General features: G+C 44.3%; 4 protein-coding genes across 7 annotated transcripts in view; 2 read left to right on the top strand and 2 right to left on the bottom strand.

Annotated features, from left to right (window-relative positions):
• LOC120444428 (neurogenic protein mastermind) overlaps positions 1 to 3045 on the top strand; it is a 69361-nt gene extending 66316 nt beyond the window's left edge. For all 3 annotated transcript variants that reach the window (XM_039624068.2, XM_039624067.2, XM_039624069.2), the window contains one exon: positions 17 to 3045. In XM_039624068.2, coding sequence (XP_039480002.1) covers positions 17 to 663 — 647 coding nt within the window. In that variant the 3' untranslated portion in view covers positions 664 to 3045. The remainder of the gene's footprint in view (positions 1 to 16) is intronic.
• Positions 3046 to 3945: 900 nt separating this feature from the next.
• LOC120446264 (eEF1A lysine and N-terminal methyltransferase homolog) lies at positions 3946 to 6689 on the bottom strand. The gene is made up of 8 exons (XM_039627140.2): positions 6498 to 6689; positions 6277 to 6399; positions 5944 to 6180; positions 5678 to 5885; positions 4998 to 5616; positions 4745 to 4937; positions 4548 to 4687; positions 3946 to 4484 (listed from the first exon to the last, which is right to left on the bottom strand). The coding sequence occupies exons 1-8, from the start codon at positions 6587 to 6589 to the stop codon at positions 4075 to 4077; spliced, it is 2022 nt and encodes a 673-aa protein (XP_039483074.1). The 5' UTR covers positions 6590 to 6689; the 3' UTR covers positions 3946 to 4074.
• Positions 6690 to 6931: 242 nt separating this feature from the next.
• LOC120447060 (protein brunelleschi) lies at positions 6932 to 12345 on the top strand. 2 transcript variants are annotated; one of them, XM_039628451.2, is made up of 11 exons: positions 6932 to 7139; positions 7222 to 7525; positions 7590 to 8354; positions 8405 to 9252; positions 9307 to 9550; positions 9605 to 10161; positions 10217 to 10701; positions 10764 to 10957; positions 11017 to 11208; positions 11267 to 11474; positions 11540 to 12345. In XM_039628451.2, the coding sequence occupies exons 2-11, from the start codon at positions 7327 to 7329 to the stop codon at positions 11808 to 11810; spliced, it is 3963 nt and encodes a 1320-aa protein (XP_039484385.1). In that variant the 5' UTR covers positions 6932 to 7139; positions 7222 to 7326; the 3' UTR covers positions 11811 to 12345. The 2 variants fall into 2 exon arrangements, with proteins under 2 accessions (XP_039484385.1, XP_039484384.1); XM_039628450.1 differs by having other exon boundaries at positions 6932 to 7525.
• On the bottom strand, positions 12196 to 12836 carry LOC120447065. The gene is made up of 2 exons (XM_039628455.2): positions 12624 to 12836; positions 12196 to 12547 (listed from the first exon to the last, which is right to left on the bottom strand). Exons 1-2 carry the CDS (start codon positions 12831 to 12833, stop codon positions 12359 to 12361), a joined length of 399 nt encoding a protein of 132 aa, XP_039484389.1. The 5' UTR covers positions 12834 to 12836; the 3' UTR covers positions 12196 to 12358.
• Positions 12837 to 12902: the final 66 nt, after the last annotated feature.

Genomic DNA, 12902 nt, shown 5'->3' with positions numbered 1-12902 from the left:
TCATCCTTCTTTCCAGGCAACTTCATGCCCAATGGTGCACCTAATGGTGCAGCGGGCAGTGGACCGAATGCTGGCGGAATGATGTCCGGCCCTAATGTGCCGCAAATGCAGCTGACCCCAGCGCAGATGCAACAGCAACTGATGCGCCAGCAGCAGCAACAGCAACAGCAGCAGCAGCAGCACATGGGTCCTGGTGCCGCGAACAACATGCAGATGCAGCAACTGCTCCAGCAGCAGCAATCCGGAGGCGGTGGCAACATGATGGCCAGCCAGATGCAGATGACCAGCATGCACATGACCCAGTCCCAACAGCAGATCACACTGCAGCAGCAGCAGCAGTTCGTGCAGAGCACCACCACGTCCACGCACCAGCAGCAGCAGATGATGCAGATGGGTCCAGGGGGCGGTGGTGGCGGCGGCGGGCCGGGATCCGCCAACAACAACAACGGTGGCGGTGGTGGCGGAGCATCGGGCAACTCCGCGTCGACCATTGCCAGTGCCAGCTCCATTAGCCAGACGATCAACTCGGTGGTGGCCAACTCGAATGATTTCGGTCTCGAATTCTTGGACAACCTGCCTGTGGACAGCAACTTCTCCACGCAGGATCTGATCAACTCCCTCGACAACGACAACTTCAATCTGACGGATTTCAGTATGCCGTAGATGATTGTCGGGTACCACTCAAACACCACCTCCAGCCAGCACCAAACACAACCACCACCACCACCAACACCATAACCACCACGATGTTGCCTCAGTTTTGTTTAGATTTTTATTTTGTTGCCTCTTGTTGTTATTGGCCTGGACAGCCGAACCCAACCGACCTAACGCCCCAACGCCCTACCGCCCCACACGGCCCCGCCCCCCTTGTTCCTGCCAACGAAGTTATTTTGTTTGTTATTTGTGTGTGAATTTATTCCTAAGCTAAGTTCGTTCGTCTATGTACTCTAATTTCGTGGGCTCCACTGTATTGTATTGTATTGTAATGTATTGTATTTTTATTGTATCTGTATGTATTATTAGAGCTGTTCCCAAGGTCCAAGGCGAGCGCCCACTGGGCGTGGCAGCGGCGAGAGTTCGCAAGACATTCCATATGCAGCGGTCGAAGCAAGGAATTAGGGAAATTCGAAAAAGTATTTGCAAGTACTTTAAAAGCAATCGAACAGATTTCAAATTCTCACACACCGATAAACAGATACAGACTCGTTGTGTGCAACTTAAGCACTTGTACTTAATGCAAATTTGTAGTGCCACGCCCAGCGGATAGCACGCCCCATTTCGTTTGATTACTTAAGCAAAAACCCGATGAAATGATGGAAGCAAACACAAAAAGAACCAACAACAAAAACAAAATCGAAATCGAAAAACAAAACACAAAATAGTTGTACATTTTATATTGTATTTAATTTAATTTAATTTTTATAAAAACAAAATCGACAAACTAAAAGAAACAAACAAAAAAGAAAATAAAACAAAACAAAACGAAACAAAAAAAAAATGGGAAAACAGATCGAAAAGCTGTCAGAATAAAGAGCAAAAATATTGGTGATATTTTAAATGCTTAAACACAAATTGAGAAATAAGCGAATCAAATGAGAAAACAACAAAAAGCGAAGACCACAAAGCATAGTGAAAGGGAAGAACTTTTTAAAACGACATAAATTTGAGAATGAGAAGCAGTTATTATTATTATATTATAATTATTATTGTACATTAATTTTTTAGACGAGTTCATTTTTTAAATGGAATTTTAAACGCGGAGCAACAGTGCTAGAAATGCGCAAACAAAACATATTTAAAAAATATACACTATATATTATGCGTAGTTTTTGGTAGTGAAACGTAATTAGTAGTTTGTTAAATAAATTGATATACACCCAGAAATACATAATATATACAAATCATATGTATGTATGCGATCCGATATATTTGATTACTGCAAAAGCAGCGCTAACAATTTACGAGTATATAATTAGTCATAAGTCGCCACAAAATGTTTGAGGAGCTAAGCGGAGATCGAAATTTATATTTACTACATGCGCCTGGCCGCATTACCAAGTGATGCCATGCCAAGCCTAGCCACGCCCACACAAATAAGAAGGAGGACGAACAATATTAGAGCAAACAAAAAGAAATCGCGAAAAGAAGCAAAATCGATGAAAATGCCAGAGATTCCAGCAATGAAATTATTGTACGACAACTAATTAGAGCAATTCCATAAGTCCGTAAGTTAGACGTTCAGTTGAGGCCATAGAAATTTTTGAATCGGGCACAGCGGTTGCCACTTCCACAATTATATAGTAACAGACAGCTCACAGCCATTTTTGCAGAGTTTACATTAATTAGGATCAGCAGCAACAAATCCATAGCACACACGCCTAGCAAAAAAATATATAATAAATTTAATGAAAAAAGTATTTAAGCCGCAGACAAACAAACGATAAAAACCTAACAAAATTTACTATTACAATTATAAATGAATAAAATACGCGAATTGTAGTTTGTAATTAATGCTAAAGATACGAAGTAAAAATTTGTTTATAACTATTATATACCGCAAATTATATATACACTATTATTACTATATACAATATGGCATATTATTATTACATATATATATTTCACCATTTAAACAAAATAGCGAGCAAAGTCGTTAGGTGTTCAGATGCCGCCTCGCTACGCAGTTCCATTGATCAGTTTCCCCGCGAAACAAGCGGCCAATCAATCACTACGAGATGCAGCAGAAAATCCAAACTTGATATCAATTAACAAGAAAGCAACCAGCTGCTAGCGGCAAACCATAACATACCACGTTTACCATCTCGAATCTTTGAATTGCATTGCAATTGCTTTAAGCCTGGTCGGATTTTGGGCAAGAGTAACATCGATTTGGTCAGCCGTGTGGTTTTCCATTTGATTAGCCAGATGTTTTGGTGCGCCAGCCTTCTGTTTGCCGTTTTGTTGTTCTCCGAGATTGAACGAAATGTTGGGAAGCAAAAACAAACATTTACACATGTTCTTTTACGATTAAAAACGGAAACTAAAAAAATAAAATAGAAAAATATTACTTTTGTAAATAAATAAAAAGTGCATTTTATTCCTGGGACAGTACTGATATTGATGGCTCCAAAAGAGGATAAGTATGAGGTGAATAAATTAGGTCGTGGCATAGTTTTCATAGTTTTCATAGACGGTTTAAATTAAAAACTAACAAGCTTGAAGGCTTAGATTTTCTAACTTTTCAACACTTAGGTGCTAGTGCTAAAGGAGCGGGCTGCCAATTCGAACGATTTCATTATATTACCATACAATTTTTTCAATACCTCATAGAGTTTTTTTTTAAACAATGTAAATGCATCAATCGCTTGATTGGTTAGTTGAGTTCTTCAATATATTTTATTCAGTATGTCGGCGAATGCTGGTTCGATTTCTGTGTTCTGTATGTAATATGCAATAAAATCAGCCTTAGTTATAATAATTGTTACTTGTTAAAAAGCATTTATAAGTTTGGGTTGCCTATGACGATATTTGCATTAAGCGCTGGCAAATAGTTGAGAACCGGACCGGTCATCTTCCTCGGCAACGTGGCGCACTGACGGTGTGAGCTTTGAGGAGTACTTGGTCCACTGTTCAAATGGTGGCTGCCCGCACGCGCTCCACTGGGCAGAATAAATTGTTTGTACAAACAATTAGATATTTTTTGCGGATTTTGGAGAGGTCTGTGAACTAAAGAACAAGTGAAAGTTCCTTTTTTGTTGCAGAGAAATGCAAATGACTTAAGTAAAGTACATATATTTTTTGTAGTATGCTTGCTTGCGTAATTTAAACCAGCCTAGGCTAATTATGTATGCATATTCCATGCCTCGTCATTCTTGCTACATTCACCCAATCCCACAATAATCTACTTTAACTGGTGAACGAAACACTTGCAAGTTCTTGCCACACATTTAGTTTGTTATTCCTAGCAATTTCTAAATACAATTAGTTAATAGTTTATTCGTTATTTATAATTAAAAACAATTAACATTTATTTAAAAACGTAAATTGTCTTTGCTAATGGTTCTACGTAAAAGATTATATTTTCAATTCGCTGAGGAACTCTGCCACCTCAAGGGCATCTTCACTAGCCAGCTTTGTCTCCTTGACGGCACTATTTAACCCTCGACCAGCGGTTCCCATGTTCTTCTTCCACTGCTCGACAGTTTTGTACTTTTCATCGTTGGCACAATATATAATTTCGTTGATGTCTTCCTCTAGTTTATAGCTGCACACAGCAGGGAAGACTTTGTGCAGATTGTCGAGGGCTTCAGTACGAAGGCTCTCATCACGACACACGAGATTTAACATAAAGAGACCTTTCGGACCAATAATCTCCTTTATGTGCTGCAGAATCTTCGTAGCTAGAAAACTTTGGGGCGGACAACTCATTCCTAGACTGAGATCCTTGCTGTCTACATCAAACAACACGGCATCAAAGTGAATATCTAAACGAATATGCATTACAATAATTCAAGTATTTCTTTTTTAAGAGTTGAATAGGTTATTACCTTCATTACGGCATCGCTCCACGAAATCCAAACCATCGTCGATTACCACATGAAAGCGTGTGTCCTGCTTGAGCTCAAAGTACTGCTCAGCCACCTCCAACATTATTGGATCAATTTCCACGGCCGTAATTCTAGCTTGCCTGAAGGGACATAAACATTTGAGTATAATTATAATTGATAAACTGTATAAAACATACGGCAAAGCGGCATGAAGAAAGCTGCACAGGCCACCGCCTCCCAAGCCGATAACGAGAACATCCTTTTTCACATCCCTTTTGGGATTTTGCACTGTTGTGGCCAGTTGGACACCCACGGACATGTACAAATGATGCTGGCAGGCTAGGTAACCGAAGTCGATCTTCCTGCGCTCCTTTTTGCCTTTTATTTTGACTGCAACAAAATATGTGCAGTAATAACAATACTACATTATAGTTGGGTATATATATTTACCTGTTTTAACTAAGGCTTCCGACTGCACAACAAACTGATTGCTGAGAAAAATAAGTCGTCGCAGGGTTTTGCCATTGGCCTCAACTTCCTCTATGCGGAAATCTCCTGATATCTTCGAGAACCCACAAATGAGTGTTTCCCTTTTGCCCACATCGGATCCAAGAGATAAATACGGTATCTGCTCACTGAGTCCGGTTGGAGATAGGTTCCTTATGCTGTCGGCCAACTCTAGTTTGACTTCGTCCAAGGTACTGTAAACCTGATCCCGATGAAGGGTAACCACAGCCAGTCGCTGGAAGTTGGCGGAGTCTTGGAGCTTTTTTCGCCCAACAGGCGTAGAAAAAAGCCACTCTACCTCTCTTCCCTGAGGAACAATGAACGCCGCGTATTTTCCGAGGCCGCGAGCCGGCGGCTTATCTAGTATGTGAATAGTATAACGAGGGGTTTGCTCTGATGGCCGGTGTAGATCCATGATCACCTCATTGTGCCCAGCTATGTTAGATCTGGCTAGACCGTTGCAAACCAAAGCGGCCTTTTGGACAGAGGAAACTGCGTTATTCAGCTCGGAAACTGAGGTGAATCTTTGCATCTTGTCGTTGCCGAAACCAAACTCGAGAATCTACAAGTAATCTAAATTGTAATATAAATGCAAAAAGTTATTGCCGTAGGCGTCTACTCACAGGCATTGGAAGGCTCTTAAATTTAGTAGCGACAACTACGAAAACAGGCAGTGTCAAGGCATCATCAGCATTCTTCTCTTTATTGGCCTGTTCAACCCCCAGGCAGTTAACAATCCTTAGCATGCAATTGTGCTTGGGAAGGAACTCCAGTAGAAAATTGAGGATGTGCTCTTGCAGCAGGGAGATACCCACATAGCGACCACCATTCCTGATATATAAACGAAGAGATTGGATACCTTCGATTTAAGACTGTGCACATTGCCCACCTCATAGTTCTAAGTATTTCCTTAAAATAGTTTTCCACCACCAGTCTCGTTTCAGGTTCATCATCTGCAAATAGAGCATCCAGCGTTCCCTTGTCCAAGGACACCGAAAAGCTTTCATCCGGGAACGTCATTGCTGTCGCGTCCATTTGCAGAAACTTCATATCTGGACGGGTTTTGGCATTCAGTTCCAGCATTTTCTTGACAGCGATGGGAGATATATCTATGTTTGTAATATCCCTGAGGAAAAATGTAGAATACCAAGGCGAAGTTAATCATAGTGCTAAGATATATTATTAAATAATAAAAATTGGAAGGGATAGTTAAACTCCTTACCGAAACCCGGTGTCGTACATATCCATACTCAATTTGGAATTACCGCATCCCAGCATTAGAATCCTATCCGACGGCTTGATATATTTGTGGATCTGATCGCACAAATCCAGGTATTCGCCGTACCTTTGGAGTTAGAACGTTTAGTTGTGCAAAAAACACATGTTGCACGAGCGCTTCCCTTTCCCAAGAAGTCCCGACCATGGTAGGTCCCATTTACATACCACTCAAAGGCCTTCTCACCGCGCTTCTTGAAGAACTCATTCCAGTAATCGGTCTGTGCGAATTCCTCGCGAGTCTTGGGCAGTAAATTCATGGTTTCAACAACTATAAAAAGGAGGCAAAATATAAACAATAAAGCGGCAAAATGTGATTGTTCAGGCCATTGCCATTCAAAGTGATGGGCAGACAGCAGTGTGCCCGGAGCCAAAAAGTATCGGTATATTTGCGAAGGCTAGATTTAAATGGCAAATTTTGTAAATGCACCCATTTATAAAATGTATGAAAAAGTTTTTAAATGTACAATTTTTGGAGTAAAATAGGTCTTGTATTTTATATTTTGTACTAATATCTCGCATGATTGTCAACATCTTCTATTCTATTAGTGTGACCTTTCAACCGTCAATCGTGAATAGTCAATCTGTGCGATGTGCCATTCACAGCGACTAGTCGAGAGGTACTGATTGGACAATTTCTTAGCCAAAGCAAACTGTAAACGGTTTTTATCGCTTATAAAGCCATTTACACATCTTCTTCCTGGAGTTTTTGTCATCCTCCGAGTGCCCAGTGTCGGTCCCCATGTGAAGGAGCCCAGGGGATTAGAGAACAGCCGATAAACCGGGCGAAAATCGAGGAGAAAGCAGGCGGTACTTACACCGAAAAGGGGGAGGAGGTGGCTCCTCTGAAGAAATCGAATCGAATCCAATCGAGAGCTTAACTACTTGACAGCGAAATGAAGAGCCTGTGAAGGACTTGGCAGATGCAAACGAAACTGGCACTCGCATCCTCCGGACTGGGACAGGGATTGGATTTGAGAGCCGCGGCGCGGTGTAAATGCGTGCGGCCGTTGGCCTGATGCTGTCGCATGGTGCTGGTGGCATGGAGCCAGCGATGTCACGCCCGGATTACGAGCAGAGCGCCCTGCACCACAGCTGCCTGCTGGTGCTGCTACGCGGCGTGGGTCCATCGCGCGCTCGGGTCCTTCAGCGGGCGTTTGATAAAGTGCGACGTGTCAATCACATAAGGGTCAATGGTGTGTTCATGCTCATGCTTTCTTGCTATATATTTGGTAACACATCTTTATATCTGCCTTTCAGACTCCTCTGGCCATCCCCGCTCCATTTGGATCCGCTTCGTTCACGATCATCCCGTGGAGCACAACGATTGGGGCGACTTTCAGACCCATCGCCGTCTGTTGGGACTTATCACCATTGGCAAGTTCGATAGTCAAACCGAGCTCAATGAGCTGTGCCGTCAGCACGAGTCCCTGAAAGTTCGCTACGGGTCTACACTGTACGAGTCCCGCGCCATTTTCTTTGGGCCCGATGAGCCGCCACTGGAAACCATTGGGGAGGTGCTGGGACCACCGACAGCTGGGGGACGACGGCTCCAAGATGAGTTCACAACGCCATCGAACTTTAAAGCGCAGGCCTTCTTCTATCGCGAACAGGATTCGTGTGCCGATCTCGAAGCTCGAATTGGCGACTTTGCCAGCGCGTTGTTTTGGGTTCTAGAATCACGGCGGTTAGAGCGATCTCGCGAGAAGGCTGACAAGGTAAGCCTGTTGCTGGCGCCCTTTGAAAAACGGGACTTTGTGGGCCTAGACATGGAGTCGAGGAACAATAGGAAAAGGTGCGTAGGTCGTGTGATGAAGAACCTGGCAGATCTTTCGCTGCAAGCCGGCCTGGTTGACGACGCCTTGAGTTTGTACCACAATGCGAATGAAACCTTGAGGTCGGTGGGTGATTCCCTGTGGGTTGGGGCAACCGAGGAGGGTCTGTGTGCCGCTTCCGCAATGCTCTTGTATCCCCAAATGCGAGAAACCGAAACACTTCACAGAAACTCGTCGCTTCAGGAGGCTGGTGAGTGCCTGAAACATAATTAGATATGCCTTATTCCTCATCCTTTTCAGGCACCTCCCCTTTAAAAAACACCCCCGATAAGTGGCGTGCTAGCGACGCCACCAAGAAGGTTAGCGCCAGTGACGCCACCGCTAACAATGTAGATTCCTGCCAGCAACAGCAGCGCGTAACCTCGAACTCATCTTCCTGCTCTTCCGTGTCTTCCCTGGTAACAACGGCCACCAATTCCTCCGCCTCGGACACGCCAACAACATCGTCTTCTTCCACTTCGACGATATCGGTAACACCGATACCAGGACATCAAAGAAACGGCGATCTACCGGGTAACATCCTTAAGGCGGAGGAGATCACCAACTACTATCGGAAGGCCATCATTAACTACAGCAAGTACAGACACGCAGCCACTATAGAGACGGAGGCGGCACTGAAGGCCTCGCGGATTTGCATCGAGCAGAATCGTCCCCTGGATGTGGCCATGTTTCTGCAGAATATACTGTACATAAACCTGAGCATGAGCGAAGCCGAGAGAGTAAAGAGATTCGAGGTTATTACGGATCTGTACCAGCAGATCGGATACCAAAGGAAGGCGGCATTTTTTCAAAGACTCGCTGCACTCAAGCACGTTCAGCAAGGCAGCCAAGCGCCGGACTGGAATCAAAGCTACCGCCTCATGTTAGGCAGCTTTACTGGGTACCGGCTTTGTCTCGATCCGTTGGAAGTAATAGAAAACGCAGCCGGCTGGCCGGCGTTGCAAATCGATCTGGTCCAGACCCTCATAACGGCTGCCAGGCGTTTGGGACACTCTGCTTTGGCCACGCGGCACATGACCTTTTTACTTCAGACTCAATGGGATAATATGTCGCCCACAGAACAAAGCGAGATGGCAGTGCAACTGCAGGTAAGTTGACAAAATAATATGGCTAATTAATTAAAATCGGTAAATTTTTTAAAGAATTTAAGCGCTCAGTGTGAGGGTTCTCCTGTTCCCTTAGTGCTGGACAATGGCACTGTGATACCACCCGCCAATCTCACGGATCTACCCTACTGCCTCGATCTTCAAGTTAAGGATTTGCCCGCTCATTTACGACCGCAAAGAATAAAAGTGGCCAAAGCGGATAGTGGGCCTTTTCTGTTTACTCCCATACACTTTAATTCTGTCGACAGAAGAGACCAGAAAAAGGATAAAAATAAAATAGGTAAGATCCAGGTCAAATCTCTGCATAATAATACTTGATTAATTTCCATATTAGCTTTTCAGTGGGTGCAAAATGATCTTAGTGAAGTGACTGTGCGCCTGCGGAATCCGCTGCCCTTTGAGCTGGCCGTCACGGACATGAGATTGCTGACAAACGGCGTGGTGTTTGAGTCTTTGCCTCAGACTCTGGTCCTCCAGCCACATGTGCCCACGTATGTAGCGCTACATGGAACGCCAATTGAGACGGGGCAACTAGATCTGCAGGGCTACAGCACGCACACGCTCGGTGTAAAGTCAAACTGTCGCCTGAAGCACATGCGTGGACGCAGCTTTCCGCCGAACTACGTGGTTGACGTTATCCCCGCCCTTCCTAGAATATCCGTAAAAACTTCGCTACCACAGACAGCGACGTTTAGCAACATGAACAGTGCGGATATCGTGGTGACCTCTGCCAGCTTGACGCTGTACAACGGAGAATCCTCCAGCTGCACAATAACTATTACTAATGAGAGTGCCACGCTCCCACTGGAGCACATAGAGTTTAGCATCAACTCAAATGTAGAGCAGGAACTGCAGCAAAAGATCTTCCGAATAGATGAAGAAGCCATCAAGGTAGGATTTAAGATCTTACAGTGAGTAAATGTCTATTCGACACCTTTGTTTGCAGGCCAATTTGCCAGTGCCACCCCAAGGCACCATTGAAATTATACTGGATGTTTATGCTGAAGCGGACTTCGTCTGTCCTCAACCACCCGCTTCTTTGCATTCCGGCGCTGCTCCTGGGGACTACGGTGCGGCGTCACTAACGCACTACTCGAGCGTGTCCACCTCTGGGCATGCCAGCTTACCCTCGAGAGTCGGTTCTCCACATCATCGTCGAAATGAGCCAAAGAATTCCAGTTTCCGATCGACCATTTCAGGCGGTCCACCTTCGCTGGCTGCCTTAAGCTTGCAGCCTGGCGGTGGGGGAGGAGTAGGACCTTCCAGCCTTGGTTCACAATATAACCAGCACATAGAGGCGCAAGTGAGATTTAAGTACTCCGGCGGAGAGGCTTTGACGGCGGGCTACTGCCGCCAATGTGCGGTGTCCTTTAATATAGAACTGTTGCCTAGCGCACAGATTACAAGCTGGGATGTGCTTCCCGCAGAGATGTAAGTGTAATCTTTTTGTTTCTCACAGCAATTATTCTGAGTATTGTCTATGCCATATACAGAGCCTCTCAATTTTACCTGGTACTTGACATCTCCAACCTAACCGCTCAAGAAATGTCGCTCAACTATACGGACACCAAGAATATACTCATCGAGGCTAAAGAGAGCTGCCGGGTGCCCATACCCGTAGATCGGTGCTCCCTAGAGAAAGTGGTGGCTGCTCGGGCTGCCGAGGTAGCTGAGAATCTGGAAAGGGGTATGATCATTTTCAGATAATACGAACTTATTAACTATTAGCATTTATCTTTTAACTAGAACTCTGCTTTCGGACGCAGCTGCTGTCTTTTAACGATGCTTTGAGTAAGCTCTGCTCAATTCATATAGCTGAAAGGGTGAAAATAAATTGGCTGCTAACGGGGACGGACATTCAGGGAATCGCCTCACTGCGAGGAATAGTTCTTTCCCAGTCTATGGTGGATTTGACAGCTGTGTCGCCTTTGGAGTGGGGTAAGTGGTTTGGAGTCTTCTTTGCCGACTTTGTAATGATAATTGTTTACACCTCCAGCTATTAGCTTTCAAGACACGCTCGTGCAGCCGCACAATGAAATTGTGTGTACTGTGGGCCAGCGGTCGCTGCTAAGCATCCAGCTGGCCAATCAATCCCTGCAACCACTTAGAAATTTGGTGTTGAGCATAAAGTTCTATCAAGATTATCTGAACGGAATGGAAAATTACAATTTAGAGACACGCGTGGCCATTTCAGGACCAAATAGGTGAGAATTAAAAACAAATATTGAAATGAAACAGTTAAATATTTAGACAATATCAACCCACATAGAATTGCAATACCACTACTGGAGAAAAACGAGCAGAAAAAGCACACTTGCTCTGTGATATTCTTTACCCCCGGACGTTTCAAAGCCAGCATCGAATGTACCAGCAATCCGCAGAAGCAGTCGGAGCAGTCGGCGTCACTGCTAACTCGCTCCTGTCCGGCAGAAACGGAGACTGTCGGCCAATCGGTCATGTTCTCCTCCAGCTACGATGAGCAGCAGGCGCATGTGTGGAAACTAATTCCGCCCATCGAGGTGACCGTCGTGGAGCAGTGAAATGTTACCTGTCGCTAGTTAAATTCGTTATAATGTTTGTGTATGTATTGCGTATACACCCCCAACTAATAATCCCCTACTCTCGTTAAAATATTTGATTCCCAGGCTCTGTTATATCTGTAAACATGAAAAGCAATTGTTTGTAAAGAATTCTTACCTAGATACAACATCTAACGCATAACACTGTATATAATTAAGCTGAAACACAAAGTAATTCTGTATCCTAAGCAAAATATAGAAAATGGCCATAACATAAATCGTAGAACCTATAGTCCATGTCTGTAAAAGATATACATAATTAAGCAAGCGTTACGCTATTTAAATAGATAGCAAATGTTCCGCTTACTGGAAGCCACACCAAGCATTATAAATTTTGATAACAAGCTCGTGTTTACAAAATATTTTTATACAATTACTGGGGCAATACACATGTATCATTATTAACTACATATTAAGATTGTTGCTAAAGAAATTATGCCAATGAAATGTGTGAACTGTAACTGTAGTGTAAAAGCAATAAACTCTATTGACGAAACATGGTGTTTTGGTCAGCCCAGTCTTCGTATCTCGTCCATGGTGAATCCATTGCGGTTGAGCATTATGCAGAAGAGGACATAGACATAGTAGCTTCCCGGGATAAAGGTCAGTGCCCCGATAATACCCAACGCCCACACCCGATCCGAGCGCTCCCGGCTTGTATCCGTCACCCAGTTTAGAGTAGCAAAGGCGATACAAATCTGAAAACAAAGACATCGGATCAGGAGTCCGAAGCGATAATGAAAGAAAGTCTGGGCGCCAGCAATTACTACTCACAATGCCACCGATGAAAAGCAATAGTATGATAGCGATGGTTTTCCAGGGCACTGGACTTTGGGTCGCCGGTTCCGTCCAATGCTCATTAACGAATCCATCGGTCTCGCATTGGGACTCCACCACCTTGATGTATTCTCCAGAGCTTGCTGGCGATGAGCTCGGTCCCCCCGCATTTAGGCGATGCCGCGACTCTGATTTGGAGGGCTCCATACTTGGTCGTCATCTACTGGTCGATCTTGACCAGATGCCAATTTCACACTAAACAAACATTTTGCGGCA

Source organism: Drosophila santomea, chromosome 2R, assembly GCF_016746245.2.
Source record: "Drosophila santomea strain STO CAGO 1482 chromosome 2R, Prin_Dsan_1.1, whole genome shotgun sequence".
NCBI classification, from domain to species: domain Eukaryota; kingdom Metazoa; phylum Arthropoda; class Insecta; order Diptera; family Drosophilidae; genus Drosophila; species Drosophila santomea.
Note: the sequence above shows the minus strand (reverse complement) of the source record. Positions and strands in the feature narration are given on the sequence as shown.